This window comes from Rhizoctonia solani, chromosome 16, assembly GCF_016906535.1.
Source record: "Rhizoctonia solani chromosome 16, complete sequence".
Taxonomy (NCBI): Eukaryota; Fungi; Basidiomycota; class Agaricomycetes; order Cantharellales; family Ceratobasidiaceae; genus Rhizoctonia; species Rhizoctonia solani.
The window spans coordinates 1,676,792-1,701,427 of record NC_057385.1 but is presented as its reverse complement, the minus strand read 5'-3'; the positions used below and the strand labels follow the sequence as shown (position 1 = coordinate 1,701,427).

Below are 24,636 nucleotides of genomic sequence, written 5' to 3'. Positions count from 1 at the left end.
CTTATATCGTGCTATTATATGAATACAATATGAGCATGATGATGAATCAGTACTAGTGTTCGAGAGGGTTCGAGAGGCAGACTCATTTAAAGTTTTGACCATATGACGCGGAATCACGTGCCGCATAAAAAGCTTTTTCTCATATCCTTTCCACTCACCCACTTTATCCGCCACACCCCTGGATATTCGACGTAGGCGTCAATAGGTTTGCTCGGAGTTGGCAAATTGTGCTGTAGGTTTGGTTCCCTCGTAATGCGGCTTAGCACATCTGGCCTCCATGCCGCCTCGCGTTGTATCAAGCGGCCGGCAGGCTTGTCTCCCTCGATGGTCGGAATGACTCGGACGTTTGCAACACACACCAAACGTACAACAATTGGAAAGTCCATCGCCTCGCTCAGATTGTCTGACGTAAATACTCGCGTGAGTATGCAATGCCCCCGAAGAGGTCCGGCGCTGAACGTTGTATTAGCGTGTATTCCACAGCTCCCGCATAGCATCGGCTTCCCAAAAGGACCCATATCAAGTTCTCGGTGTTAAGAAGGATGCGACTGCGGCCGATATTAAAAAAGCATACTTTGCGGTGGGTAATCGATATGTATTTTCATTCCAGCAAATTAGTAACGTATGTAATTACCCGGCTTTCAGCTCGCTCGTAAATACCATCCAGATACAAATAAAGAGACATCGGCGAAAGATAAATTTATTGATATACAAAGCGCTTATGAGGTTAGTGTGAATTGGGCTGTGGGGATTTGAACACCCAGGAACAACCCTTTCCAGATACTCGGTGATACCGAAAAACGCGCCGCATACGATCAATATGGCTCTGCATCTCAGCAACAGGGTTTTGATCCAAATGCCTTTGCAGGTGCTCGTGGGCCTTTTGGGGGTGGTGGATTTGGAGGTTTCCAGGATTTCGGGGGTGCATTCGGCGCCGGCACGGGTCGTTCACAAGCCGATGTCTTTGAGACGCTCTTTGGCTCGGCGTTTGGAGGAGTCAGGGGCAACAGGCGAGCTGGGTTTCAGGAAAACATTAGGGGGAACGATATTGAGACTTCTGTGGGCATCGAGTTCCTGGAGGCGTGTCATGGGACAAGCAGAACCATAAACGTTACCCCCGTGGTCGACTGTAAACCCTGTTCTGCTAGTGGCCTCAAACCGGGAGCGAAACGTTCGACGTGTGGCTCGTGTCGCGGCACTGGTACTCGCACGTTTGTGATTCAAAGTGGGTTCCAGATGGCCAGCACATGTACAGAGTGCGGTGGAACTGGAACCACTGTACCCAAAGGGAGCCAATGCAGTGACTGTGGGGGGTTAGGGAAAGTCAGAATAAGGAAAACCGTCAAGGTGGATGTGCCTGCCGGTGAGCCCCTATTCCCATCGGCGATGACTCGTACTGACAATCACAGGCATCGAGGATGGCATGAGCGTGCGGGTTAGTGGGGCCGGGGATGCTCCCACATCCGGAACCGGCAGTCCTGGAGACCTCTTGGTCCGAATTAACGTTGCACCATCCAAAGTATTCCGCAGGCAAGGTGTCAACATACATCACGATGCACGAATACCATTGCACACTGCCCTGCTCGGGGGCAAGGTCCGGGTTCCGACACTTGATGGCGAAGTCGAAGTTCGCGTTCCCGGGGGTACACAACAGGGCCAGGAATGCGTTCTCAAAGGAAGAGGTGTGCCCGCACTTTATGGCAGTGAGAAAGGAGATTTGTTCGTATCGTTTGCCATACAAATACCTCGGTATGCCTATTTTGCCCAAAATAGTTGTGAGATTGTCTAAGCTCCTATCTCTAGGACGCTCACCCAACGCCAACGTCAAATTCTCCAACAATACGCAGATGACGTGGAAGGCCGGTCCAGTCCTCAAGATCAGACGACCAACACAACCGGGTCCGGTTCCTCACGTGAACCTTCGGCTGGGAAACAAGATGGTACGGAAATATTTTCATCTTCATCTTCATCACCAGACCCCATTCCCGATCTTGCCGGAAGTGGATGGTTATCTCGTTCTCTGTCCAAATTGAAGCAACTTATTGGGACTGGGAGTTGACACAATATTTTCCTCCTTTGCTCGATGATGTACCACGACATCACAACGATCTCCTTGTTCCCTGATTTGACCGTGCCTCAACAAACAGATGTGCCGAACGCTCCGGATCAGGAGAACGAACCCCGTTATAAGAGAACAGCAGCTGGTACAGGTTAGACTCCCTGTCAGTATCGTTTATCCCTCTCATACACCCCCGATTAGAATATGATATTACTTGCTGCGTATTAGTTCTCATTTCGTGGGCGTTAAACTTTGACGATGAGAGATCTCAGTGTGACAAATGGATATCAGACTTGAAATGTAGCCGAGGCGTAGAAGCTACCCCATCCCCTGAGTTGATCAGCAGGGGAACCGGGTGGGAGCCTCTGGAATTTTGACCGCATCGGACACAAATCTGGACCAGAGCAATCGGCGCCGAGAAAGAAACCGCTGACAAGAACGGTGGGTGTGATACTTAGATTTAGTTCAGATCGCTGTCGGGATGGATCAGCCCAAAAGAGCCTAAAGCGGCCTGGTAATGGTTCCTTGGAAGTTCCATCAAGCCCTCACGTGCGGTAAACGACAGTCGATCCGAACGTTCGGCTCCCATCTTGCCACAAAGCCGTTTCGTTTACTGCGTGAGTGTATCAAATACAAAGACAGTGCTAGGACGTGGCCCAAGAGTCGGGATGAGTGGCCGTCCACCAGATCGAATCGACAAGGTTCTCCTTTCGTCGTACCGGTCGGATGTGCGGGCCATTCTGTTTGCCACTCCGAAAGACTCTGGACACTATACCACATCATCAGTGCGCGCTGTACATTTGCCCACGTTTTCTTGACCGATCACTCATCACCAATCTTCCACACCCAGCTACCGGTGCTTGCGTATTCGGGTTGCATTGTGCCCTCAGGAGGCGCATTACCTATCGAAACACAGCTTGTCAAACTCCACTTCTAGCCATAGCTTAAATACCGATCCTCCATGTCACTTGCAATACCACCCGCTCATTCCACCCTCAATCGAGATGGCTATCTCGATGCCTTGTTCACCTTCGTCTGATTCTACTTTCTCAGAGCCTTCCTCGAGGGCGTCAACACCGACGCTTGTGCCTTCACAATTAGGGGCAGACGACAAGTTTGACGATGGGCGCTCTATAACTGAATCCTTGATTTCCTCGCTGGCATCCGACACCACTGATGTCGAAAGAAACTCTAGTATGTCTCACGAACTATTATATATAGAGGCACTTATCTCATGCGCATAAAGTGTGCTTATCCAACGACGAGCTTAGTTTCGAGAGGTTGCTTGTCATACATGCGTCGTGAGTAATCTCCCTACGTTTGGCAGTACTTTCCTTGACATGCTACACAGGCTGGCGGTATGCCTGTTTCTCGCGATAACCGACACAGTACGTATAATACAGAGCCTTGGACTTCTTAAATTTATATTCTTTTAGACTATAGTCTCGACATCATTACCACGATCAATGCTGAACTTGGTGGACTTCTGCACAATATTCTTGGGTTGGCGTAAGGTTTGGAATGCCCTACTGAAAGGCAATTAGTAACCGATAAACTTACACACTTGTGCTATAGCTACATGTTGACACAGACGATATTTCAACCCGTATACGGACAATTCACAATGATGTTCGGCCGCAAGGTACACCCTTGACTTATTTGATCGATTGATCCCAAGTTAACGTATTCGTCTGCAGCGGGTATTATATACGTGTATGGGAATGTTCCTGAGCACATCTTGGTTATGTGGTGCAGCTCAGGTGAGTCTTTCGAAGTGGTAACATCAAAACATATATTCAAGCGCATACACGCAGTCCATGCGATGTCTTGTCATTGCTCGCGCGTTGCAAGGCGTAGGAGGCGGTGGTATCGTGACTTTGATTTGGGTTATTCTTGAAGAAGTAGCGCCAGCCAAGACTCGGCACCGGTGGAATGCAGCACTCAGCGCTGTTTGGTCAATGTCTGCGCTCGCGGGACCGCTCATGGGTGGCGTCTTTAGTGGCAAGTGACGACGTCATGATTGCTTCGACCTGTGCTAATGATTCCCGGTTTCGCGCCACAGATCTTGTGTCCTGGAGATGGGCATGTAAGTCATTGTTCCTAACTGGTCCGGCCCGCCGTTTCGCTGATAGCCGAGTTGCGTACCAGTCTACATGAACTTACCCGTTGGCTGTGCTGCGTTGATTGCTGCCATGATCTCGTTAAGCGCCTGGCATGAAGCACCTTGCAATAAGTCCAGCGTTGGACATTTATTGGGACACTTTGACTGGGTTGGGCTGTAAGTTTGCGTTTGTATCTGGAATGACACCTACCTACCCAGTATGATAGTGTTCTCCTAGTTGGTGGTACTGCGGCGCTCGTCATCGGATTTTCATTGGCTACTATACAAGGCTGTACGTATCCTCGAGGATGCATCGGCTTTTTTCATCTAACCGTTATGCAAAGGGTCATACCCTCACGTTGGCGCTTGTGTTCGCCGGAATTGCGTCATTGACATTGGGTGCCTTGTATGAAAGTGGTATTTTCGGTGCTACACGATGCTGGGGGCTCTCGCTTGGCGCAAACCCTAAACATGCATTATTTGCTCCAATGCTCCTTCGCACACGAGCAGCAGGTATGTGCTTGCATTTTCGGTGACCTGATGAGCCATGCTTAATTAATTTTACAGGTATCATACTCGTATTTTCATTTTTTCAGACCATGGCATTCAATGCTGGAACCTTCTACCTTGCACTCTACTACCAAGTGAGTCTATCTACTGGGATCAATACGTTCGGGTGCTCAAACCCTGCACAGGCGGTGCACGGCTCAAGTGCACTACATGCTGGAACACAATTGTTACCTTATACATTGGGATCATCCCTTGTCTCGTTAATTGGGTTTTACATCTCCGAAAAGACCAGGCACATATTACCATAATTCGCGCTGGGCTTGGCTTGATGGCCACAGGATTTGGTACGTAGCTACACGGTGATAGATTAAATGTCAGCTCATCTCTCATATGCAGGATTAATGATTCTCCTGGACGAACGATCAAGCATGATCATGCAAACCTTGATCCCTTTGGTGGCCGGTGTTGGTGTCGGGTTTTTGCTGAAGACGCCAGCCACGGCACTTAGTCTAGCCATGCGCGGCTGCGATGTGCCAGCCGTTACTGCGGGTCTGTTGTTAGTTCGTTTCATCGGGACCGCATCGGGAGTTGTGAGTGTCCGATCGATATTTATTTCCCGATGCTTCACTAACGATATCCTCAGTCCATCGGAGGTGCGATATACCAAAGCAGATTGGCTGTCAACCTTCCATCGGACTTTGATTTGGATATGTCTGTCCCAAACTTTGACTACAGACTGTTAACAACCCTGCAACCCGAGCCCCTACGGAATAGCGTACTGCAAGCCGTGTCTCGTTCGATTTCAGTGAGTTCGATGCGTAATTCAATCACGTTGACAAACAAGACTAATCATTTTTGCGTCAAGTCGATCTGGGTCATATGCGCCCTATGCCTATCAATCGGATTCTTCGTAAGTCCTCTCGCAAAAATGAGCTCGAGCATAACGCTAATCTGGCGATGGATGGCTTAGCTTTCCTTATTTTTGAAACAAACTCCGGTGGACGACACATCGTCATCGAATGATGAAACGAGCCCTTCAGAACATAGTAGCATGCTCCAGTCCCAGTTCGATCAAAAGAACTATGGCTCGACAGGCACATGCAAGAAGAGCGGAGTTTGAACTTTATTATGCGTTCTGAGCTTTTTATTCTTTCTATTTTATTCTTCACTCTATACCAATCTCTCCCTCTCTCCTGGTCTCTGGTTAGTTGATCATGAAATGTGTTCCCACTTCGTTTCCTGTGTTCTATCTCTTGTGTCTATTCAAGGTGTATAAGTAGAAACGTTTCCCTATCTGATGGCCCGAATTAAATAGCTAATTCGAAATCAAGCCTCCGCACCAAGATCTTTCTCCAGCCACGGGATATGGAGGTGACTGCATCGTGCGTGGTTGGGGCGGTTCGTTGGCACATTGCTGCACTACCCTGATTTCCCTGAATATCGCGGAGATCATGTTTTGACTTTTCCAGGACCTGTGAATACTCGAGCTCACTTGGGTTCTTCCTGTGTGTGGCGAGAAGACGATAGGGTATGCGGACTTGGACTCTACTTTGCGGGGAGTGAAAGCAGACTAACCGTTTACCCGAACTAAAATGAGACCAAATGCGCGAGATAACTCTACTTTGGCACCGAGGAACCATCGGGTCAGACCCTCAAGTTAGGAGGAGGTTGGAGTAATACAAACGTGACTGATGCGAGAGTGCGGAAGCTTTCAGCACAAAACCCGTTTGATTCTACATTTGTGTGTAATTGATTCCTGCCACCGTACTGGGCGCATGCCGTTTGCCTCTAATAGATATAGGAGCGCGCTTGCATATCGGACGATAATCCAACAGCCCGTTGGTGAGCTCGCGTAACATAGTTTACTCGGGATTACGTACTGAAGCTTGTCTATTCGTGAACTCGCCTTGCCCTTACCCCTCGACGCGTCCCGGGTTCTCAGCCGGTGAATCAAAATCAAAATCACCACAGACCTACCAAACTAGGTTTCCGTCACAACTTTGACAATCGTAGCGGATCAGCTAAAATCTGACCGACCCTTGGCTTACGAGTGGGTTGAATTTGCTGGACTTGACACCAATGGCCCACCATGCGGATTTAATGGGACGAACGAGGAAACTATGACGCATTTCCAGATTGGTCCTGCAAGACGGAGACTGGGGAAACCGCGCCCGCAAACCTAACAGTCATGGCATGGCAATCTTTATGGTTAAGGTTAAGAGACACATATGAACAATAATCAATCATCGAGAACACAAAGCAGATGGGTGGGCCGGCAACACAACGTTGATGAGGAAAAAATAGCACAGAAATCGCAGGGGTGGAAAAGGTATGTATGTGTGGGAGGGGATAGGTGACCAAATTCATCGTCCTGTTAAATTCAAGGCGAAATTCGTATCCGACTTGTCTACGCAATGTCGAATTTATGATTCATTAAACAAGTCATGCCCCCCTCTTGGGATCAAACCCTTTAGGACCATTGACGAGAGTTTGGCCCAACTGCGACTTCGGACCAGTTGTGCAGGTCATTGGGGTTAGCAGAGCCGTTCGAGACGGAACCGAATGATGGACTCGGAGCGTGTCGGGCTTGGTTCACCCATTGGCCACTTCCAGAACGAGCATGGAAGGGCTGTGCAGAAGGTGTGATGCGTCCGGGGGGTCCATCCCCAGGTGTGCCATTAACGTTGAACGGGGTCGAACCACCCGAGATCCGTGCTTCAGGAGAACGATTGGCCAATGATGGGATGCTGGCATCCCCTGAAAGCGAGTAACGATGTGTGTTCTGCACCGAAACGGGAGTCATGGGTGACATCGGCGCCAGGCGCTAGCGGACGGATCGCCCGTCAGTTTCGAATTGACAGTTGACATGATAAATGGGATTGCATACCTGCGACATCAATCCCGATGAAATATCACCGAAATGCCGATTGGCGTAATCCCCAGTTGCGGTCGCTGGGCCTGGAGAAGGACGCGTCGTAGAGATCGCTGGGTTGGCCGAGAACGGGAAGGCCGATACGGCATGGGCGGGTGTACCTTCCAGAGCGGTATCCACGCGTAGCGATCCCAATGCATGGCGCCCATAGGGCACAAAGGTCTGCTCGGCTTGGACAGTGGTAGCCGATGTCGGTGACGTTACCTCCGGGCGCGTGGACGCGTTATTCCCACCAGTGGACTCCCTCGACTTGGCCGAAATTCGAGCCAGAAGGGAAGAAGGCTGGTCATTCGGATCGCTGTTGGTGCTGAGTGACCTTGCGCGGCCATCAGGTGGAACAACGGGCGCCGGTTGGTTGGTTGATCTCGAAGCATCAGCGTTCGACGGGGATGGTGTTGCCCCGGGCAGAGCTTGACCAGAGATTGGCAACTCAGTGTGAATGAAGCAGCAGCTTTTTACCCCACAGTTCGTTAAAAAAGGTACTCCCAAAACAGGTGGGTATAAAATCTTACCGCTTGCCGTACGGACAGGACCCCGACACCCAGAATGTGCGACAGATCTCGGTCTTGTACTAAAGGAGAATGAAGACATCAAAATCATGACTCAGGCCACAATCAAAAAGTTTCACGTACCTTGGGATGGCGAGTTACCTTGCGAACCTCGTCCTCTCCATGGGCAAACTGGCACTTGGGTCCATAGCGACAGCTTCCTTTCTCTTCCCAGCTCCTACATAGTTCGGTCTTGTACAATCCTAGCTTACGATTGTTGGCGCTTGGTCCACCGTGACCATCGCGAAGATAACCGGGGGCATCGTACTGCAACTGACGAGCAAGAGCCTGGGCCAGCGCCGGCGTATAAGCATCGGCCTGAGTGTAAAAGTTGCTAGGAGAATAGGGTGTGCCATATACGGGCCCAGAGACGTGACCGAGATGAGGATAGGTCTGAAGCAGCAGAGCGGCTGCATCACGGATAGCTGCCGGGTCCGAGGCCGAGTGGTGATGGACCGGCGGTGGAGATGGGGAGCATGTCCGTGAGGATAGCCAGCACTTACGCCGCGTTCGTGATGCTGATGCATTTCCGCACCATACATGGACTGTGGAGCTGCTGGGGGCATGGGTGGCGGATAAGCGCCGGGCGGCGGTGCCGGATAAGTTCCCTGGGGTGGAGCAAAACGATAGTCGATACCCGGAGCATAATGGGCGGGGGCCGGGACAGCCTGGGGCATGGTAACAGGCATGGCCATGGTGGGAGGCATGGGACGTACACCCATCTCTGGTGGGTATCTGTAATCGACCGGGTGGTCCTCATTGACCGACGAATGTGACGGCAACGAATGGTTGCGATAGTCATAATGCTCGGCACTCGATTCGAGTGGCATACTGGGCGCAGGGCCTACGGCCATATGAGCGTGCACGTTTTGCGGGTACTGCGGCACGGGGTGCTGGGTCGAGGGTCGGTCTTGATGGCTAGTAAATTGGTGAGAACCGAATGGAGGCTTCTCTATTGAGGAAATCGAATACGACCGATCAGCAGCGTCGTCTTGGAGTGTAGCTTTGGGGTCCATGCTGGATTTGCTTTGGTGTAAAGGTGTTAAAACGCTAGCGGGATCGTCGGACGACGTTGTCGCAGAAGATGGAGAACGTGAATGGCCGTAGGAGAACAGAGTACTGTCACCAGGCTCATTTGTCTGAGCAGTAGGTGAAATTGACGAAGCTGAGTCGCCGCTATGGGGGACCGAGTGGTGATCTTGAGGTAAATTGGGCAACGCGTTGTTCTCCTTGGAGTCCGACACATGGAGCTTGCTCATCTCGTCGGCGACATCCCAGTCCGAACCGATTGTGTCGTCGACAACCGAGGGGGAGCCCTTGAAGCTCCATCCCTGGCGGCCGGCAAATTTAGCGCCGCGACCAGGGGCGGCTGAGGCAGGGCCGTTATTGAAGTCAGAGAAGCCAGAGGATTTGTCAGCCTCAATGGCAGACATGGGTACGGATATTTTGGCGTCGTTGGCGTAGTTGGGGAGCATGTTGCGGCCACCGAGTATGAGAGGCGAAGGGGAGTAAGAGCCTTGGGGAATGGGCCGCATCGACGAGCGCTTAAAGGGGGGCGTCGAGCGATCGCCGTCGTGGTCGATTTTGTTGGGCGACGGAGTCGGTCGCTGCGTGCTTTTCTGGCCGTCGTCCTCGTTGCGGGTAGGGTCTGCCATCTCTGGCTTGTGTTTGTCCGTGTTTGTAGGTTCCGTGTCGTGCAGGTCGTGGGATGCAATTCCAAGTGCAATGCTAGTACTAATGGGAATTGTGGGTCGTGGGCTATAGTGCCGCGAGGTACATACAAGCATAAAAAGTCGTGTCTGGTTAGGTCATTAACAGCTCGGGAACATGTGGAAACCGCACTTACCAGCTATTTTATTTTATTTGATTCAGTCGATGCGAATATTCCACAGAATGCGAGACTCGGTGATGCTCGACAGGGCCGAGTCAATAATCAAAAATGCCGGAATAAGTAATGCAATGCGCAAAGCAAGCAACTCGAAAGCAGAGCTGGCCAACGGGAATCCTCGTTGTGGATAGATATGGGGGAATGATATAGGAATAAAACAAAGTGCTGTGACGGTGAGGAGGGGCACAGGGGAGTGGGATTTATGAACACAGATGTGATGGGGAATGGAACTGTGCAGCCGAGAGCACAGAAAGGAACAGAAGCCGCCACCACCTCGTTTTCGGCTGCCAATGATGAACGATCCCACAACGTGGTGCACGTATACGTAGAATAAATACGCTCCCAATCACCTACAATCCCCCTTGGATATACCTTCCCCGATAGTCCTACCGTTCCCAGTCGATCGCACGTGAACGATTCGACCGCAAATGCTTGTACTTCAAGTCCAACCAAATTGCCCGCGATGGCGAGCGGGAAGCAGGCGAGTCCTGTCAAGCGCTGGTTCCACAGATATTATCACCTGCTGACTCAGCCTCGAGGATCCAACTGAATTTGATCCACTGAATCTCCCACTGCTCAAAAGAGAGTCGCGAACGTGCTCGCAACTTGGCCAGACCACAGCCCCCTCATGTTGGAGGGCACATGTATCGCGAAATCGGGGGTGCCTTCATAATCGATTGACGGGCGCCAACGTGACCGCTATGTAAAGTTCCGATTCCCCGCAGATTCCCAATCACCGACGGAGGTTATCAACCCACTCATGGCGCATATATCTACATATGTCCCCACATTGCACTCGGTTTGTTACTCTATGTGCCCTCACCATGATATCGTACATTGTATATTCCATGGCCAAGTACTTGGTACCTAGCAATGAACCCCGTGACAAATTTACTCTACGTGGTTCTGGGAATGATTTCATCCTTCTGTCGGGATTGTAGGATGAAGTTCATTCATGCTCCAATGAATCCCGTGCCCGATGACATAAACACAAGTGCAATTTTACGTCTACTAGTCGCCCCTTTGTGTCAAAATGTCTACCACGTGACCATGATAGCCTTTAATGAAAGTTCAGTCATCAGCGACGTCATGATAGCCCGGGCTCCACAAACACTGTCAGTATGAGCACTTGGTCCGTCACTCTTTAAACCCGAGAGATGGTCGCATCATCGCACGAACGTACTTGGCCGCCCTCGAGAAGTCGTGGTCACCCGAGCCTTCGATTCAGGACGAATTCGTTTATCTTGCCGAGCCTAGCCATATTGATCTCCGGTTCGTTATCATCGTCATCGGCTCATCCGGAACCCGGCGCCAAGGTACGTATTTTCTGCTCGTCTGCCGCCAAAATACCCCCGGCCCAAGTCAGAAAAAACAAATACTCACTTGTGCTCGACCACCACTATCTTAGACATATGATAACATCCGATATGCAAGCATCCATGCTTACTCCTACCGCGTCACACCCAACGTCGGGTCTACCAACGGAGAACAAATCGCACCATCGTCCCCCTATCTCATCGTACTCTTCGGTTAGTTCGATAGGCAGCAACTCGAGTCTACTGCTTCTTCCTGAAGGTGACGTAGAAGAAGTGACCGAAGAGGGGCTGCGCCATGCAGACCTCAAACTTGAAGCCAGGTGCGTTTTCTATATCTATACATGAGGCAGGCCACCCGCGCCACCGGAACATAGCGACGGGTCCCGAGATTAGCAGTACATTGCCCAACCTGCACCAACATATCCAGCTTTAGCTGACTTTTGTTCAATTTTAGAATACAAGACTCCAGCGTTTCGCCAAGCCTTGTTGCAGGTCCTGCAAGCCATTCGAGTTCCGACCTGGACTTCGTCAACACTCGATCCAAGTCTGGTCAAGATCGCCAAAGTATCGGGCGCGCTCACCAACGCTGTGTTCTTCGTCTCATACGTGGGCACTGCTCCCGCATCCCATTCGTCCACCCCTCACCTGACCCCGCACTCAAGCTCTTCTCGCTTCAACTTATCGCTCCACGAACTGTTTTACTCCGTATCTACGGCCCTTCGTCCTCCATCCTCATTTCTCGGGCAGACGAACTTCATACCCTCCATCTTTTGTCTTCCAACTATCGAATCGGACCACGAGTATATGGCACGTTTCAAAACGGCCGTGTCGAGGAATGGTTCGACTCGACACGCTCAAGAAGGAAGACATGCGTGATGCACCCAAAGTCGGTGGATTGCCATGCGTATGCGGGAACTCCATAGCGTCGACGTTCTTGGGATTGTAGGGTATCATGGAATGGACAAGAGTCGTTGTACAAGAACATTGTTTCGTGGCAGGGAGCAGCACAAGAAACGCTTGTCATGCTCGAGGCCAAGGAACGAAAGGGTGAAATCCCTCCCGGACATGTTTGGCACGGTCGAAGGGAGGAACTCAATCTTGGAAAGTTCATGCGTGCATGGGAAGCGTACTGGAGCTGGTTGCAGAAATGGGAGAGCGAGTTTGGGCGGAGTGAAATGGTCTTTGCTCACAACGATGCGCAATACGGAAACCTGCTATATGCCAACAAACTCGCCCCTGGAAAGCCGGAACACCACCGCGTAAGTCTCAACTCCTAAGTCAGAGGTACCGCTAACCCAGCATTTAGATAATCGTTGTTGACTTTGAATATGCTGGCCCAAATCCAGCCGCTTATGACATTGCAAACCACTTCCATGAGTGGACGGCGGACTATCACTCGGACACGCCCCATGTTCTGACCGCCTCCCGTTACCCCACGCGTGAAGAACGACGGAATTTTTACTTTGGGTACCTCGGCTCACCCGTCCTTGGGGGAACCATTAGTGCGTCCCCAGTTCCGTCGAGGAGTTCTCGTTCCACGGGTCTGGATCCTCTTCCTCGATCAATTCGCTGGGGGTCCCCTCCCATCATTCGTCTTCGGGGTCATTGTTCCCTATTGATCTGTCGACTACCCGAGGGCAGGCAGAGCTTGAAGAAGCGATCAGTATTCTAGACGGCCAAGTGTATGCATGGTCGCCTGCCTCACACGCTCACTGGATCATCTGGGGGATAATCCAGGCGAGCGACGATATCACCAACGGAGAAATCTCAGATTTTGACTATCTGCATATGCTGCCGATCGAATGGCAAGTTTTACAATGATTTGAGCCAGAGGGCATCAAGTGGTGAATGTTAACTAGCTGGTATGTTTCGAGTCCCGATTTCTTTTCAGAATGATCGTTGGTTTGTGCTTGATACCTTGGCATGTAATGAATTTGTACCGTTATGAATTATTCGGTTTATTCTCTTAAAAAAGCTGAGTGTTTCAACGAGCGCGTGGTTACCGTCCGTGAGCGTTGCAAGGGTTGGATTGCAGGAATCGCAAGATCCCCGCGAAGTCTATCTTGCCAATACCAGCCACTTAGGTGACTTTTCGTATTCGGATCAGTTGGTCAACAGCTAGCACGGTCATGCCTGCCTTGTCAAAACATGCCTCATAATTGTTTAGCCGTAGCACCTCGCTCGAGTTGTAAAATAACTGGGAGGGTCGAGCTATACCGACAAGACTCGACGATCACTTTGAAGATCTATGATCAAATGCGTCAATATGAGTAACTTAGGTTTAGATCAGTCAAACGAGGAGTTGAAATGATACCCTTTGAAGGCTCTGTTCAAAGTCTCCAGTGTCTGTGGGAAGAAGACATGCTATTAACAGACATGTGAACGGATCCCATCATTGCATTTGCGTGCCTCGAGGGAGGTTGTTTTTCATGGTATCGGAATTCGGTCAAACAAATTGGTTGGCTCCTGATATAGAATCCTGAACAGTTGAACATGGTACCGGCCATATGTCATAGGGGGCAGTATCTATCATTTCCGTTTCTCGGCCTTGTTCTGTGGCGCGCGGCAAGTTAGTATTAAAATTAGTTTTGTTCCAATGATATGTGCACTCGCGTCTCTAAATCAAGCCAACCCGCTGCGGACGGAGTTTCTGGGTCTTCAAATCAGTCCAGTTGCTCAACTGGGAAGCCCGCGATCCTTAGGGGAATGACTATTTTGGTCTGTCAGAGCGTGTAAAAGCTTCCTGACAGATATGTCGATTTCAGCCTATGTGTTATTAATATTGTGTTCAGTTCTCACATACTCGGTGGCATTCTATTATTAGCTATCTTCTCATGCACCTTGCGATTATATATTGCTTATATTGGCTATGGCGATATAAATGATAAGGTCGCTATATTGATGCCGAATGGCCGAGAACTGTGTTCGATATGCCCACGCTGCGGGTGGGATCACAATATCCGAGTTCTTGCCCTGCGCGTTCTGAGGACTAATGTTCAAATTATCGAGGAAAAATCAAGAAAATTCTAGGCAAAGTGCAAAGAATTGCACTTGCTGTATATTGAAAGTGGAGCGTGATTACCGTACCGGTGAATGACGGGAACAGTGTGGAAAAACTCGGATGTACCACACCGGTTTTGACGGAGATGATGTAACTCCTCGGATATCCTTACGGGATCGTGAACCTTTGGCGAGCTAAGATATGCATCTCCTTACGCAAAGATCAGCTTCAAAAAGACTACGCTCTGCGGTCGTTACACGTGTTGGTAGTTAACATTGCCACTTAAATCAGTTTTATTGTTGGACAGGTAAACAGGGACAGGGACAACCAAGCGACGCGAGCGCCCTATGCTTTTTTGGATTTTCAATCTTAACTCACACGCCATTGTCTGATACTTTTTTCTACCTCTTCGCAAGCTTGGGTCAAGATCTAGCTCTGCCCCGCGCCTCTACTGCCTGGCGTAGTCAACCCTTTGCTCAACCTTGGCCCCTGGGACAACGCACGTACCATGTCGAACCAGATACAGGTGCAACAAGTCGAGGCAGACGCACTGCCACGTTTACCCAATGAATCACAGTCGAGTTTGAAACAACCCAACGACAAGGATATCCAGTCTACGAAAAATCCCACCAAGATGGAGAAATTCAAGTGTGTACATCTTTACATGCCATATAGGGACCTCAATTGATGGCATGTTGCACGTAGGGCAAAAGCCAAAATCGGAAAGGACTTCCTGGTTGTACATATCACCCGTCACGTCGGTCCAGGTGTACTAGCGTCGATTGCCTATTTTGACCCGTGAGTGGCACTTTTATTCGCCGAACCGGATGAAAGGAAAACCGACTTTCCTGCGAAAGTGGAACTGGAGTGTGGATTTACAGGCAGGAAGCCAATACGGATACAAGCTCTTATCAATTGTCCTACTAGCTGGCCTAGGCGCGATTCTCTTGCAGGTTAGTGCTACTGGGACCGAGTTGATATATTGAGACATTGAATTTGGTGAAAAACATTAGACTATGGCTGCCAGACTAGGGTGTGTAACAGGACGCGGTAAGCTTGCAAGTAGTCCGCAAATAGGAAGTCGAACTGATGGCCGTAGATTTGGCTCAACACTGTCGGTTATTATTACACTCACGGCCAAAGCACAAGCTCTGGTTTCGGCGAGGATTGTTGTACCCGATGTATGTCATGTGTGAGGTTGGTATAATTGCCACAGACCTTGCCGAGGTACGTGAATGTCCATGTCGTGGTTGCGGCGTTGTTCATTATGATTGATTTGCTGTGTGCTATGCTCCAGCTCCTTGGTAGTGCAATAGGCCTTTCACTCCTTGTTCCCGCTATCCCATTGTGGGCTGGCGTGTTAATTACATCTGTCGATGTTATTTTTGTTCTAGCAATGGCACCAACATCATCCGGGCGGCCAGTACGCGCCTTCGAGGTGAGTGAGCTTATTGTTGATGTGGCCCTGATTGATATATTTATGTGATCAGTGGTTACTGATGATCTCGTTCTCATCGTGTTCGTCGTGTTTATCATTCTCATCAGAAAGATCGATCCATATTGGCCGGATGTATTCAATGGTAACTATTCTGGTCTATCCCAGTTATCCTTCTGATCTCTCCCACACATCCCATTTATCCCATTACCTCATAGGCTATCTACCTTCAAAGGTTAGTGCGATTCATTAACATCTATACGCCCGCTTACACTGTATGGGTTAGACAATCTTCCAACCCGGCGCTCTGTACACATCGATCGGTATCCTAGGCGCCACAGTTGTAAGCCCAATATTCCATACTAATGGTGTCAAGCTCCGACAGCTGAATTAATCCCGGGGTGATAGATGCCTCACGCACTATTCTTGGGTTCGAGTCTTGCTACTTTAGATCGTGTCTCGCACCCACCTGTGGTTGCTGCGACCCTTCCCTTAGATGACAGAAGCGGAACTATACGTTTTGGCAACAGTTCGGTCGCGCTAAGCGAGCTCTGTTCTGGGTTCAAAGGTCACCGGCCAGTCGGTCATCTATAATAAACAGCGGGACTTCGCCAATCGAAGCAGCCACTGGATTACAGATACCAGATAATGCTGATATGCAGGGAGTCGGTGGCCGGCAGGCCAACCCTCACAAGGGTCACCTCAATTCGCCGCACGAGCCTCTGACGTGAATTTGAATCACGAGGAGAACAAGGTCGAGCCACAAACGCAGGCTCATGCAAGTCCCGGGCGCCAAAATAACTCGTTCAACTTCATCAAGGCTCACCTGAACCATGCCATCGTCGATATCGGTGAGTCGATCAGTGTTTCAGCTCCTGTTACCGCACACCTTGACGTGTCTCCTGGGCCTGGTTAGTTATGAGCCTTTTGGGATTCGCTGTGTCGATCAATTCAGCGTGAGCTCTAAAATAGGCTTCGTATGTGCAAAGCTGAGGTCATCCTGTTTAGGATCTTGATCCTAGGGGCTGCCGCATTTTACTATGGCGGGGATGGTCAAATATTGGATGCTGGGTTATTCGATGCACACGATCTCATACGTGATAAGATCGGAAGACGTTAGTTGTCAAGCATCATCCTTTGTGTTGAGTGCTCACACAGTCTCACCCCTGTTTAACAGCCGCAGCGTTCCTATTTGCTCTCGCGCTCCTCTGTTCTGGTCAGAGTGCGTCTATTACTGCTACGCTCGCTGGACAGATCGTAAGCGAAGGGTTCATTGAATGGCGAATCTCGGTTGGTTGCTTTTTTAAATCCTTAATGCATGCGTCTTACATTTTCGCCAATTTAGCCTTTGGCGCGACGGACTATCACTCGGTTGATTGGTCTAGTCCTTCGATGGTCGTTGCCATTGCTGTGGGACGTCAAGGAATCGACGCGCTTTTAGTGGCCTCGCAAGTCGCTCTCAGCATTGTTCTGCCATTTGTCATATTCCCCCTGGTTTACCTCGCCAGCTCGGATGCTGTTATGAGCGTGCCCACACCCGATGGTGGCACCAAAAGCTACAAAAACCATGGATAACGATGTGTTTGGGCTACCTGATATTTATCATTGTTGTTGTTGCCAACGTAAGTTTATTACATTGACGTTCTTTTCTCCGCTAATTAACATATTTACACATAGTCTTACGTGATTGTTACACTTGCTATGGGGAAGGATTAATTCTCATATTCGAACCCATGTAAACTATTGTACGCTTGTACCCCGCTGGACTCTCAGATTTGGGAGCCATATGGCTTCAACGTTTTGCTTCACGTCTTCAATGAGCTGCCACGGACTCTATTAATTTTGAACGCTTTGTATGGTTATGTTGTACTTACAGGGGGTGAAATGGTACCATGGAAATAAGCTAAAAAGAATTCAGTAGCAAGCCAGTCGTCCTGAATGGTTCCTAATTGGTGGAGTCGGAGCTCACGAGGCTTTGTTGCGGAGGAAGAAAGAACTATATGAAGAGGCTGGTGTTTCTTGAAGGCTGCTGTGGGGAACAATCCTTTGAATTGCTGGAGGGGTGTATGCAGTGCCTACTTGGCGTATCACATTGGTTATTCGATTGAATAAGATCTAGTGATTGGTTTGGACCCGCCTCTTCTTGCTCGGTGGTCAGTGACCCATCCTTACGCCTCAGTGCCTGGCGTGCTTGTATTGTCCTTATGAACCCGTCCCGTAAATGCGTGTAAGAGGTTGCTCGGGTTGGTACTGAATATGGAGTCAGGCACATGAATAAACTTCATGGTTAGAAATTTTACCTATCCTCAGTGCACAGGAGGTTTTTTGGATCAAAAGGTTGATGCACTCTTCTGGGCTCTTGCATTGACGTAGCACCTGTCCAAGTAATTTTATCTATTTTGAAAAATACCAGAGTGCAAAATACGCAGCGATACCTACCTTGGCATCCACCTTGCTCAAGTCTGCATAAAACCCAACCGAATATACGTTGATTCCGAGAAATGAAACTCTACGGACTCCAAGGCCGAGTAAAGTCATTTTGGGCTCCCCATCCAGTTGGAGAATAGTCGGGAAGCTTATTGAAGTAGCTGGGTCCACTGTAAAATAATCAGAGTCAAAACGGAATAAACAGCTTCATGTCCACCATTCACATTTTTCGGTTTCGGTGGGATTTGGTTGCGCATCAAGCGCATAAGTTTCCAGCAACCATGTGTGTATCGCTAATCCGGCCAGGCTGATCCCGAGCAGCTTTAAGCCCAATGAAGTTGTCGAAGCATTTAGCTGAGAACTGCCCTCCTGACCAGGGATTTGCTTGGGATACGATGCACGTCTAGCGAGCAGTGAGACTGGTCCATATGACTGCGTGTATAAATATCTAGGATTTTGGGGGCTTTTTGTAGTGCTACGGCATAAATGAACTAATTCGAACAGCCGGGTCGGTTGGGACAGGCGACGAATTTGTGTTTGGACATTCATTTTATGATGATTCGCGAAGGTTGTTGAATGAGAGGTGTAGTTGCCCGACTCATGTCGGTAATCAAATACATAGTTCCAAATACATAACAACCGCACAATGCAATGCAATTCCTTCCGAATAAGTAAGGAGGAAACTTGAACTACTATGGCTCGGGCGAGACAATAGCCACCTCAGTTTGAAGGCCGATTGTACAGGGCCGAACGTAAAGTTCAGGCCTCCCGGCTAAGAAGTTAAAGGTGTAGTCGTGGGGAAGTACACTTGGGTTCAAATCCAGGAGGTGTTGATAAACAAGAGCGCCAGCAAGAGCATCAGAGGCCGCATCTAAATGCAGGATCAATGTGATAGTAAATCTTAGGAACTACAGTCATGAAATATGAGCACGGACATTGGATTTGACTTTCATCTAATATTTGCTCCCAGTTGCTTAATCTTACTTTGAGGCTCTTTAGCATTCGACGAGATCGGTAAGCCTCAACCAGGCGTGCCAATCTAATTATGAAACCGGTTTGCTGGATGTGCTGTAATAATGCGCGACTACTCACCCTATGAGTTCACTGGACTTGGCGTCTCCCCATCTCGAAGGGTCAGACACTCGGGCCAATTTGCTGAGCTCAACTGCTCCAAGTAGCGACACACCACAGTCCCTCCAAAGTTTCTTCGCATCTCCTGAAATACCCACGCCAGCTTTAATAATCTTGTAGTCTTCTAAAATATTTTGTAAGATTTTGGGAAATTCTGAGTCGAATAAGATAGTGAGCACGTTGATCAAGCTTTGTAGAACATACTTCTCATTCCACTGAGTTGGATTAGAAATATTTGGTCTGGCCTCGCGAGCTGCAATAATGCAATAGGTGCTTCTCGCATCCCTCTAGCAAAAGATGGTCTCCATTCGATATCGAATCCAAATGGCCTTTCTCAACCAATAAATCCCAGAATTTATTCAATTGCTAATACAACCGCCTCCTTAATTACATACCCTTTGACCGATTGCAGAGCCTCATCAACTTCTCCGGTGGTGCGTAGATATTTCACCTCTGTTCCAGGGACAGCGTGCTCCTTCCATAAGAATGGGGGAAGTGTTTGAGAAGTTGACACTGTCGATGACGAATCGACGCTCTCTCCAGTCTCAGGGAACTCTGGTGGAGTAGGGTTGTCAGTGTCCCTATATTGACGATGCTCGAGTCGTGGGCGGGCAGTTTCCATACGGACAGCCCGAGTAGCAATCAACCGAGATTGTCGCCTACAGCTAAGAGAGCTATAGAGGGAAACCCCGCGTAGTAAGTGTTGAGGCAGAATATTGGATGAGCGATTAGGGGTAGTCGGACTTTTGGGGATGATCGAGTCTGCTGGTTCAAAGATAAATTACAGTGTCCGCCACAAGCGCCCGGCTTCTCTTTGTCCACTTGAGTGGTGTGTGGCTATTTGTAGGTGGGTGTTCAGCTTATTTAATTCGTGATAATAGGTCATTGGAGCCATAATCCGTTTTCCACTTAAGAAGGGCTTAATAAAAGAATAGGTTTAAATGCAGAATTTATCCTGCTATAATCCAACAAAATAATTTGGTAAAAAAAATACTTGCGATTGTGACTACACATGCATCACGGTGAAACCCAAAAGTGCTGATTTACTGGACGCAAAAATCGCGCGCTATGTGTAGAGTGGTGGGAAAATCAGCCCAATATTTCCATGAATCTGCATCCCGAGTTCATCCCTGCGTGCCATCATGTTGCGGATTCTGCGATTGGGGGCGCGGATACCTGGCAAAATCTGGGTGTCATGCGGGTTTTCTGTACTTTGGGGTTCGCCGTGCACATATGGAAGCGTTAACAAGACCAAGCCAATCTCCTCCTTGTATTATAATCGTGTAAAGCCCTAGCCACTGATCGAAAAGTTCTTGGGAGCTTTAATGCGGTTACACACCGCACATACATAGTGCGACAGGTCACACTCGAGGATTGGTCTGTTTGACTCAAAGGCGCTTTGCCTAGCGCACGTGGCCATGGACTGCATAGGATTCCGGCAGCCAAGCGCACGATTACGGGTATCGCAACTGATTTCTAACAAAAACACCGCCCCAATGCGGCCCTGGTTCCCCCGGCCAGGAGTCATATTGTACCGGATGTTTGTCTGCCAATATTAGAACATCGATTCAAATAATGCAAGTCGTCCCGATTCCCTTCTTAGTTACTCTATTACAGGTGAGTCTGACTTGGGTACAAAAACTAGAACACCCAACGTGCGTGGGAGAAAGAAGGTTAGGAGGCGTATTGCAATCAAAATTGGAGCATATTTACGTGCGTACGAGCCCGAGCCCAAGCGATAGTTTGAGCTGCGGCCGGGCCGGGTTCGTTGTGTCCCTGAAATCTCCCCGTAAGCCGCCGGATCGAGCATCATCTTAAGAGTTACCTGATCTGTGCGACACGATCTGATCATGGATCGATTTAGTATGGTCGACCGAAACGACCAGGACCTATCAAATGTATATCCATTAAACTCGGAACTCTCTGCGCGCCGTACTTTTGTTATTGGCAGCAGACTCAGGTACCGTAAATATGCGGGATACTGACGCCGAGCTCAGGCCCAGAATATTCCAACTTTACTCAGTCGCGTTATCGCCTGATGAGGTCGTATCGCCGAGTGAGTGCGTTTTTGTGACCACCCTTCTGGGCGGGGCATTGTTATCAAGATATAGATATTTCTGAAGTGTCACTCGTTTTTTTAGGGACATGACCCAGGCGTGGGATACCATAGATAATCGTAGTAGAGATCGTCTAGCCGAAGCCCGTAGCATCAAGGAACATATGTCACGCTACGGCGGATATTCTAGACTCCACGGGAAGAGACGGCTTCAGCGCAACGTCGTTTACCGCTCCGAGAGGTGGAGAGATATTCGATCGATCATATGTAATTTCAGGCAAGATGGTATCACGCTACTACGTATACGTAGATATAAATACTACTCTCGCAAGGTAGAGATAGACCGCCTTTGAGCACTCCTACCTTTCTGTGTAAGCACTATTTGGCCTCGATTCGCGCGCTCTCGTTGACCTCGTATAACCGGAGTAGACAGAAAATTCTAGTCGGCATTCCTTGGTGATTTTGACAGGATGACAAACTACCCAGAGAGTATTAGCATGTCCCTCTACCTCATTGAGCGGCTGAAGCAGCTCGGTGTGAAGCATATATTCGGTGTGCCCGGTAAGCCGTAGTAGACTGCTTAGCTTCCCTACTGTATTCATTCGGGTCTTGCATCTAGGCGATTTTAATCTCGAGTTCCTCGACTATATTGAGGATGATGATACGCTGCAGTGGGTTGGAAATGCCAACGAATTGAACGCTGTAAGTTAGCCAACTTCTCGGTATGTCGTATCCCCTGATCCTTTCTGAAGGCCTACGCTGCCGATGGATACGCACGCATCAAACGATCGCTCTCTGTAAGTTGGCCTTAGTATATAAGTGTATTATTTGGGCTGATAGGTTTATGTATGCTAGTGCATCGTAACAACCTACGGTGTAGGTGAACTCAGCGCCTTGAACGGAATCGCTGGCGCGATGTCTGAGGTGAGTAGCATATTTGCAAATAGGTCAGGATCTTAATCTGGCATTCATCAGCGCGTTCCTGTACTTCACATTGTCGGAGTTCCCAGCGAAGCATTGCAGCAGAAGCAGTAAGCCAAACCTTTTGCTATGATAATAATCTTTGTGTTGAAGAGTTTCCAGTGCGCTACTTCACCATACTCTAGGCGATGGTGTATTTTCTCACTTTGCGAAAATGTCTGGCCCGATCTCCGCGGCGGTGGCCAAGTTGCACACCACTCCGACTGGCACCGATGGCTTGCCCTATGAAGTCGATAGGGTCCTTTCGGCTGCCCTCACGCAGTGTCGCCCAGTTTACTTGACATTCCCTACGAACTTGCATCACGTCAAAGTTCCGTCAAAGAACCTCTTAACACCACTTCCTCACCCCCATAGCGCCCCGTTAACCCCGGCTGCGTTGCTCGAGGAGCATGTCACTGACTCCCAAGCTGACAAGGAGTTGGAACTTGTTGTAGGGGAAATCCAGCGACTCTTCGAGGCAAGTCACGATCCCGTTGTGCTGGTCGATGCATGCGCCGAGCGGTTCGGCGTTGAGGGGGAGGTAAATGATGTACTCATATCTATATTGCCTCCACTAACATGCCGCATTTAGGTCGAAAAGCTGGTTACAGCTACCGGTGTAAAGTTTTTCACTACCCCCATGGCAAAAGGTGTTCTCGATGAGAGTCATGAATCGTTTGGAGGTGTTTATGTTGGTGCAAATTCTCTCCCGGCCGTCCGGGAACTTGTCGAGAAGAGCGATCTAGTTCTCGCTGTTGGCGCACTGAAATCAGATTTCAACTCCGGATCCTTCTCCTGGGGGGTGGAGGTCAAGGTTGGTCATTGCGGCATAACGATGTGAATTGTTAACTGATTGCGGTGGCAATTTCTAGCACATAGTCGAGCTTCACTCAACTCACACTCAAATCGGATACGCCCACTACCCAACCGTAACTTTCCGCACCCTACTACCAGCATTGAACGAGAAATTGGCGGAAAGTATCGCCAAGCATGGTCCAAAGAGTGAGAAATCTCTCAGTTTATAGACCTCGTCGTACTAATTAGTCAAAATAGCTGGAACGACTCGCAAACAAGAGAACCTCAAGCTGGCTGAAGAGCAACAGGCCCAAGCTGCAGAAGGTCCGATCAAAGAAGTGGAAACAGAGGACGCCCAGAGGTTTGGAAAGGGCGCTATTACTCAAGCTTATCTCTGGGCCCGTATGGGCAAATGGTATCGCGAGAATGACATCATTGTCTCTGAGACTGGGTAAGTACTAAACGCACTCTAAATACCTTTCATAAAACTCACTTGATTTTTTGAAGCACATCAAACTTTGGAATCATTGATGTTCCAGTGCCAAAAAATACATCTGTAGTCTCTCAAGGTATGGTACTCAAAAATCGAGCCATATAATCAATGATTCTGACAAGCGCGTCTTAGTATTATGGGGCTCAATTGGTTACAGTGTTGGAGCTGCTCTCGGATGTGCATTGGCTGCAAAGGAGCAGGGAGATCGTCGTGTGATCCTCTTTGTTGGCGACGGAAGTCTTCAGCTTACCCTTCAAGAGATTGGCACAATGATCCGCCATGAGCTTAACCCATACATATTTGTTTTGAATAACGACGGATACGAGATTGAGCGGTAAGCATATGCGTCGGCACTCTTCTAAGTATGCGCTCATTTGTGATGTCAGGTGCATTCATGGACCAACTCGCGGGTACAACAATATCCAGCCTTACAATCATCAACGTGAGTAGGATGAATCGCTTAGATGTTTCCCAAAATCTTACATGTTTGCGTCTCAGTTCTCCTTCAGGCACTTTCAAATCCCGATGGAAGCCAGCCAACGAAATCGTACAAGGTCAAGTCCCAAACTGAACTCAATGCTTTGTTGGAAGATGAGACCTTCAACAAGAGAGAGACCATCCAACTTATTGAGCTTATCATGCCGCGTGACGATGTCCCTAGAGCGCTCAAAACTCAAGCACAATTGGTGAGTTACATTGTTCTTCTTGAGTTGTAATCAGGGATCTAATGGAGACTGTCATTTGTAGACTGCCAACGCGAACGCTGGGCTCTCTTGATAGAATTCTCTCGAATAACTAAATTTACTTTTGTGTATATTACTGTAGTTGAATTTAGTCCCTCTCTCGACCTTGTAAATGATCTCTTGTGGTCCCTGCTTACGTACACGAATCCTATCCAATTCCAAACCGGCCGTCCATCACTGGGGTCAATTGTATAACCAAGTGTGAGTTACGCGTCGGTAGACGCGTCAGCTGTACAGCATC

The 24,636-nt window shown here is 49.1% G+C and overlaps 7 protein-coding genes across 7 annotated transcripts; 5 read left to right on the top strand and 2 right to left on the bottom strand.

The window, feature by feature from the left end:
• Positions 1 to 252: 252 nt before the first annotated feature.
• RhiXN_01778 (DnaJ domain protein) lies at positions 253 to 2,059 on the top strand (the record flags this gene model as incomplete). Its single annotated transcript, XM_043321597.1, has 6 exons — positions 253 to 420; positions 470 to 580; positions 646 to 726; positions 781 to 1,363; positions 1,410 to 1,749; positions 1,804 to 2,059. The coding sequence occupies 6 exons, from the start codon at positions 253 to 255 to the stop codon at positions 2,057 to 2,059; spliced, it is 1,539 nt and encodes a 512-aa protein (XP_043187420.1).
• A 1,004-nt stretch (positions 2,060 to 3,063) lies between these two features.
• Positions 3,064 to 5,790, top strand: RhiXN_01777 (major facilitator superfamily transporter; the record flags this gene model as incomplete). Its single annotated transcript, XM_043321596.1, has 15 exons — positions 3,064 to 3,253; positions 3,306 to 3,360; positions 3,411 to 3,447; positions 3,496 to 3,573; positions 3,635 to 3,701; positions 3,757 to 3,819; positions 4,059 to 4,145; positions 4,208 to 4,337; positions 4,399 to 4,673; positions 4,728 to 4,804; positions 4,873 to 5,014; positions 5,067 to 5,260; positions 5,314 to 5,475; positions 5,536 to 5,580; positions 5,641 to 5,790. The coding sequence occupies 15 exons, from the start codon at positions 3,064 to 3,066 to the stop codon at positions 5,788 to 5,790; spliced, it is 1,752 nt and encodes a 583-aa protein (XP_043187419.1).
• A 1,350-nt stretch (positions 5,791 to 7,140) lies between these two features.
• RhiXN_01776 (Zinc finger, CCHC-type) lies at positions 7,141 to 9,937 on the bottom strand (the record flags this gene model as incomplete). Its single annotated transcript, XM_043321595.1, has 5 exons — positions 7,141 to 7,494; positions 7,558 to 8,053; positions 8,115 to 8,173; positions 8,235 to 8,543; positions 8,654 to 9,937. 5 exons carry the CDS (start codon positions 9,935 to 9,937, stop codon positions 7,141 to 7,143), a joined length of 2,502 nt encoding a protein of 833 aa, XP_043187418.1.
• Positions 9,938 to 11,195: 1,258 nt separating this feature from the next.
• On the top strand, positions 11,196 to 13,175 carry RhiXN_01775 (choline kinase, cytoplasm; the record flags this gene model as incomplete). The annotated part of the gene is made up of 7 exons (XM_043321594.1): positions 11,196 to 11,354; positions 11,447 to 11,567; positions 11,614 to 11,674; positions 11,809 to 12,240; positions 12,301 to 12,613; positions 12,661 to 12,821; positions 12,869 to 13,175. 7 exons carry the CDS (start codon positions 11,196 to 11,198, stop codon positions 13,173 to 13,175), a joined length of 1,554 nt encoding a protein of 517 aa, XP_043187417.1.
• Positions 13,176 to 14,863: 1,688 nt separating this feature from the next.
• Positions 14,864 to 17,365, top strand: RhiXN_01774 (uncharacterized protein; the record flags this gene model as incomplete). Its single annotated transcript, XM_043321593.1, has 15 exons — positions 14,864 to 15,003; positions 15,061 to 15,112; positions 15,159 to 15,308; positions 15,369 to 15,536; positions 15,572 to 15,702; positions 15,750 to 15,793; positions 15,846 to 15,935; positions 16,009 to 16,025; positions 16,077 to 16,133; positions 16,199 to 16,319; positions 16,453 to 16,641; positions 16,707 to 16,746; positions 16,799 to 16,905; positions 16,968 to 17,084; positions 17,136 to 17,365. 15 exons carry the CDS (start codon positions 14,864 to 14,866, stop codon positions 17,363 to 17,365), a joined length of 1,653 nt encoding a protein of 550 aa, XP_043187416.1.
• A 165-nt stretch (positions 17,366 to 17,530) lies between these two features.
• On the bottom strand, positions 17,531 to 19,970 carry RhiXN_01773 (chalcone domain-containing protein; the record flags this gene model as incomplete). The annotated part of the gene is made up of 9 exons (XM_043321592.1): positions 17,531 to 17,611; positions 17,665 to 17,819; positions 17,870 to 18,040; positions 18,091 to 18,166; positions 18,230 to 18,387; positions 18,442 to 18,620; positions 19,310 to 19,502; positions 19,553 to 19,677; positions 19,744 to 19,970. The coding sequence occupies 9 exons, from the start codon at positions 19,968 to 19,970 to the stop codon at positions 17,531 to 17,533; spliced, it is 1,365 nt and encodes a 454-aa protein (XP_043187415.1).
• Positions 19,971 to 21,901: 1,931 nt separating this feature from the next.
• On the top strand, positions 21,902 to 24,429 carry RhiXN_01772 (pyruvate decarboxylase; the record flags this gene model as incomplete). The annotated part of the gene is made up of 14 exons (XM_043321591.1): positions 21,902 to 21,965; positions 22,024 to 22,106; positions 22,157 to 22,201; positions 22,260 to 22,328; positions 22,380 to 22,435; positions 22,488 to 22,905; positions 22,957 to 23,178; positions 23,237 to 23,366; positions 23,418 to 23,610; positions 23,667 to 23,728; positions 23,785 to 23,986; positions 24,039 to 24,094; positions 24,151 to 24,338; positions 24,400 to 24,429. 14 exons carry the CDS (start codon positions 21,902 to 21,904, stop codon positions 24,427 to 24,429), a joined length of 1,818 nt encoding a protein of 605 aa, XP_043187414.1.
• Positions 24,430 to 24,636: the final 207 nt, after the last annotated feature.